The sequence below is a fragment of the Physella acuta genome, unplaced genomic scaffold, assembly GCF_028476545.2.
Source record: "Physella acuta isolate Inbredline_101_S28 unplaced genomic scaffold, ASM2847654v3 ptg001062l, whole genome shotgun sequence".
Lineage (NCBI taxonomy): Eukaryota > Metazoa > Mollusca > Gastropoda > Physidae > Physella > Physella acuta.
Window position 1 is genome coordinate 52,501 of NW_026732579.1, and position 5,458 is coordinate 57,958.

A 5,458-nucleotide genomic window follows, 5' to 3' on the forward strand; every position below is an offset into this window, starting at 1 on the left:
TGTGACAAGGCCAAGATAACGTGTGACAACACCCACATCTACATCACCATACCACTCAACGCCTGTGGAACTAATCTTCTAGTAAGTTCGCTATCCAGTATGGCAGGGTAAAATAGTTTCTTTCAATGTGTATCAAGGCATCGAACATTTTTTAAGTTTAAAATTTATATTGCCATTTCAGTCAAATTTTATACATAATGCAGTGTTTCTTCCAGACTTTTTTCTCCGGGGGGGGGGCACTTAAAATTTTCGGGGGGGGGGGGGGGGGGGGGGCGGTAGACTTTCTTCGGGGGGCGGACACTGTTAAAAGTATATATTTTCTATATAAATTATATAAATTTCATTTCGTTCGGGGGGGGGGCGGTAAAAATTTTTCGGGGGGGGCTTCTAGAGATGCCTGGAAGAAACTCTGCATCCGATTCCCTTTATATTTCAGTCCAACAACATACGAAATAATCTAATGCCCTTTCTTTTTCAGTACAAAAATATACTAACCATCTAATGCCCTTTCTATTTCAGTCCAACTGTACCCACAACATCTACCAAAACCAAGTGATCTATGTGTATCAGGTGGGCTACTTGGGTATAGTAACCAACACAAAAAGTTTCTTGTGAGTTTTCGTACTTTTGTTAGAGGGTTTCAATTAGAGACAACTACTGTACTCTCTTCTGATCTTGTCTGATGATGCTTTGTTAAACTTCAGGGTTAGGGTGTTGTTTAGAGATGAGTAACCAAGTCCTATGGATGGTGTAGGGTGTTAATTAACCAAAATAACTTGAACTAGGTATTTACGTACAATTAAAGGCTGTCGGTTATATATGTTCATTCTTTGCAAGAAGTAGAGTATTTTAATTTTAAAAATATATAAACACATTTATAATAGCAAGCTTTTAAATGTACTAAACATAAAAAATATAGCAATCTTGCTTTCTTTAGTAAAAGCAATGGTCGCTTCCTAGAGCTCTAAAATGTATTAGAGACCAAAGCTTTTATTAAAGAAAGCAAACTAATTTATAGTTACAAGCTTTATTTAACTTGCTTCTTCTGTCTTACTTTTGCATGTCGTCAAACATCGAAATTGACGGTCAAAATTTCGAGCACTTCTAAATTACTGATTCGTTTCAAACTTGGCACGTGGCACAAATTTTCTTACTTTAGTAGGGTGCCATACTATTACTATTCCACTCTATTGTACGCGCATTATCATGCTCATTTCGTACGTAATAGTTTTAAGTCATGACACTCTATTGTATTAAACACTAGCCGTTCCGGCCAGGCCCTGCAATGGCCTCTCTGAATAACCTATCTGTAAAGGACCATGACTTGTGTATTTAATACATACCCTGCTTTGCCCGGGTTTAGGAAATATGTTACTATTCAGATTAAATGCCTATATGCAAATATGGACGTTTGAGAAAATAACACATACACCAAACCTAGCTATAGCTCTAAACTTAACCCTAACCACAACCTAGTAACAACCAAAACGAAAATTCATTTCTTTAATCTATAATCTACACGCTACCATCCCCCACGTGTTTTCAGGTACACCGTCCAATGCGTGGCACCTATGGCTGTATCAACCAACATCATCGGGTACCAGCCTAGCATAAGTTACCAGAACAAATCCGTGGAAATCGAATTCAAATACGAGGTAAGAATATCTTTCACATCTGGCAACTCTCTCAGAGATACCAAGAAATGGATGCTGTTTTCCTGGCAGCTTTCTAATATTTATCCTTGATACTCCTAGGTTAGAATTGACTTCTATCTAGACTGGAACTGCTCCGTGCTGGTGACGCAGAATCCTTATGTGGTGGAGATGAGTAGCTGGGTCTACCTAGGGGTCAAGCTTGTGACCAGCGACCCTGTCATGGCCGGGACAATACTGCGTCTTGTCTTGACCAACTGTAAGGCCAACGCTGTGGGTGATCCTTCCATGACGTCCGCGTTTCCAGTTGATCTGATTTCTAAAAAGTGAGTGCGCGTGCAATGCGGGGTGTTCCTGTGTGTTTCTGTCAGTGTTTGTGCGAGTCTGTGTCTGCGTAAGCAGGTATGTATTGAGTTTGTTGATGACGTTTTGTGTGTTTGTATTTGTAAGTGTTCGATTTTCTGTCCTTTAAATTTTTATGCATGTTATAAGTTTTATGCGTCCATTTGTACAGGTGGGTCGTTGTGTATTTTCCTAGGTGTGTATGCAAATTTCAGCTTATATTTTTTTTTTATATATCTTGAACCTTTACACCTCTCTACATATTTTGTATGCATAATTAGCTATCATTTATTAACGTTTTTATAGAAAACGTTGTGCCCATTTATTATCCATGTGTTCAAAGTTCCAAAGCCTCTCCATGTATCCTATCTTTGTTATCCAGGTGTTCAAAGTTCCAGAGCCTGTCAATGTACCCCATCTTTGTTATCCAGGTGTTCAAAGTTCCAAAGCCTCTCCATGTACCCCACCTTTGTTATCCAGGTGTTCAAAGTTCCAGAGCCTGTCCATGTACCCCATCTTTGTTATCCAGGTGTTCAAAGTTCCAGAGCCTGTCCATGTACCCCATCTTTGTTATCCAGGTGTTCAAAGTTCCAGAGCCTGTCCATGTACCCCATCTTTGTTCTCCAGGTGTTCAAAGTCCCAGAGCGTGTCCATGTACCCCATCAACAACACGCTCGAGTCCTTCCGATTCCAAGCCTTCCAGTTCCAGGGCTATTCTCAAGTTTACATCAAGTGTGACGTTTTGATTTGTTTGGCCAATGACACAAGTCCTGAATGTGATAGGTCAGTGTTCACAGTGATATCATTTACCTCGGATCTTAAACAGTCTAATTTTATCTGAGATCATGATCAAGGTCTAATTTTTAACTAAGATCACTACCTACACTACCTCCACTATCTGCACTACTTCAACTACCAGCACTACCTCCACTACACAGGGGCGTAGCGAGGGGGGGGGGGCGGGGGTGCGGACCGCACCGGGTGACACCATTTAGGGGGGTGACACCAAGGCAAAAAATAGCAAAATATATAGAGAAAAACTTGAGGGGGGGTGCAAATCGAAAGTTTGAGGGGGGGGGGGTGCAAATCGAAAACTTGAAAGTTTGTCCCCGGGAAGGGTCGCAACGCCTCTGGGGGGGGTGACACCATTAAGTGCCGCACCGGGTGACACCCGACCTCGCTACGCCACTGCCACTACACTACCTCCACCACCACCACTACCTCCACTACCAGCACTACCTCCTACCAGCACTACCTACACTACCAGCACAACCTTCACTACCTCCACTATCTGCACTACTTCAAATACCTGCACTACCTCCACTACACTACATCCACTACCTTCACTACTCCTACCAGCACTACCTGCACTACCTCCACTACCAGCACTACCAGCACTACCTCCTACCTCCACTACCTCCACTACCTGTACTACCTCATACAGATCTTTCTCTCCCATCTCAGGTCCTGCAACACAGGAAAAATCTCACAAACCATCCGCCGGAAGAGAGCGGCCAGCGGTCAGCTAATGGAGACCACGCCCATCTACATGGAGATCTCCAAAGCTCAAGCCCTCAACCCCGGCCATGCTCCGCTTGGTGTGGCCGAGACACTGACCATAGACCTGTCGGAAGCCTTGAGAGACAAAAACAACCTCGGTGATTCTAGCACCCGCCCCAGCACACCTGTAGCTGTGTTAGCACTCTCCGCTGTAGGGGTGCTGTACTGCTGCTGGTAAAACCTCGTGCTGACCCGTGTACCAAACTCTAATGGCAGTCTAGGTGGTCGATCTTGTGATCACGGCTAGTTTCTAAGTGGTCCTTCTTATAATCACGGCTAGTTTCTAAGTGGTCGATCTTATAATCACGGCTAGTTTCTAAGTGGTCCTTCTTATAATCACGGCTAGTTTCTAAGTGGTCCTTCTTATAATCACGGCTAGTTTCTAAGTGATCCTTCTAATAATCACGGCTAGTTTCTAAGTGGTCCTTCTTATAATCACGGCTAGTTTCTAAGTGGTCCTTCTTATAATCACGGTTAGTTTCTAAGTGGTCCTTCTTATAATCACGGCTAGTTTCTAAGTGGTCCTTCTTATAATCACGGCTAGTTTCTAAGTGGTCATCCTTATAATCACGGCTAGTTTCTAAGTGGTCATCCTTATAATCACGGCTAGTTTCTAAGTGGTCATCCTTATAATCACGGCTAGTTTCTAAGCGGTCATCCTTATAATTACGCCGCACTGTTATTTTTGGTGTTTTTTTTTATCTCCCCTTATTATTGGGCAAGCCAGAGCATCAACAATACACAATTACCTCCCCTCCCAGGCGATGTTATTAAAGTATGACACCTTAAATGACTTTAAAAAATCTCTGCACAATTATAAACAATATTCAGACAGCGGTTGCCGTTGTTTATTTCAATCTGCTTGACCTGATTGTTGTTGTTTTTGTTGTTTTTTTAACCCGTCGATAATTTCGACTAGACAAAACAGTTATTTAGCTTTTATCTTAGTTAATTATTTATTTAGATGCTATTTTTTTATAATGATTATAGATAAAATGCCTCAAAAGCAGAATACAGTAAGTGTTTAATTGGGTCTAGGTAGCTAATTTAATTATGTCTAGTTGATTGGTGTAATTAGGGCTAATTAAGTGGGTTTAGGTACGTGTGCAAATTACAGTGCAAATTACAGTGCAAACATGCAGAAGAAAAGCAAAATGAATTTATGCCTAAATTTTATCTATTTTGGCTCGTAAATTTAGCGTAAGACCAGTGGACGTGTTATTCCTTATGTTTTATATATAACACATTCAATCTGTGATCCATTTTATATTCCTTATGTTTTATACTTTATACTTAACACATTCAATCTGTGATCCATTATATTCCTTATGTTTTATACTTTATACTTAACACATTCAATCTGTGATTTTTTTTAACTGTGATACTCGCACGCTGGTGGGATTTTTTTTTTTTTTTTTTTTTTTTTTTTTGGCAAAGGCAACATCTCGTAATAATGTACGGACAGAGCTTGCTAAAGTTGTTAACATCTCGTTATCATGTTAAAAGTAAAACTTGTATTGTTGTGATAATTTACATTTATACATTTTTCCGGATGTTATTTATCAACATTTTTTTTCTTATGGATTAAAGAAACCCAAATATACAAATTTTCTTTCTTTGCTTTTTACAATCTTCCTCGTCACATCTGTCTGTATCGATCGAAACTTCAACCTCTTCTAACTGGCCGATTTCTCTGGAACTTGGTATGTGGGTCAAGATTCGATGACAATGTAATCTGAAATCAAATTTGACTATCATTTAAATCAATATAAAGAAAAGCGTGGGTCACTACATTATCTTTTAATTAAATGTAGTAAGAGACCCACTTTTTCTTTATAGTTATTTAAATAGTAGTACGTAATTTTATATTCAAAAAAATCATTTATTTTCTCCTTTTTACTGCA

General features: G+C 40.0%; 1 protein-coding gene across 1 annotated transcript in view; it reads left to right on the forward strand.

The window, feature by feature from the left end:
• The window catches only part of LOC131955291 (uncharacterized), a 12,510-nt gene extending 7,349 nt beyond the window's left edge, over window positions 1–5,161 (forward strand). Inside the window, exons 7-12 of the mRNA XM_059319352.1 lie at window positions 1–81; window positions 520–611; window positions 1,547–1,655; window positions 1,755–1,978; window positions 2,622–2,777; window positions 3,459–5,161. The exon at window positions 1–81 is cut by the window's left edge and continues 110 nt beyond it. Of these exons, the coding sequence (XP_059175335.1) occupies window positions 1–81; window positions 520–611; window positions 1,547–1,655; window positions 1,755–1,978; window positions 2,622–2,777; window positions 3,459–3,732 (936 nt within the window). The 3' untranslated portion in view covers window positions 3,733–5,161. The remainder of the gene's footprint in view (window positions 82–519; window positions 612–1,546; window positions 1,656–1,754; window positions 1,979–2,621; window positions 2,778–3,458) is intronic.
• Window positions 5,162–5,458: the final 297 nt, after the last annotated feature.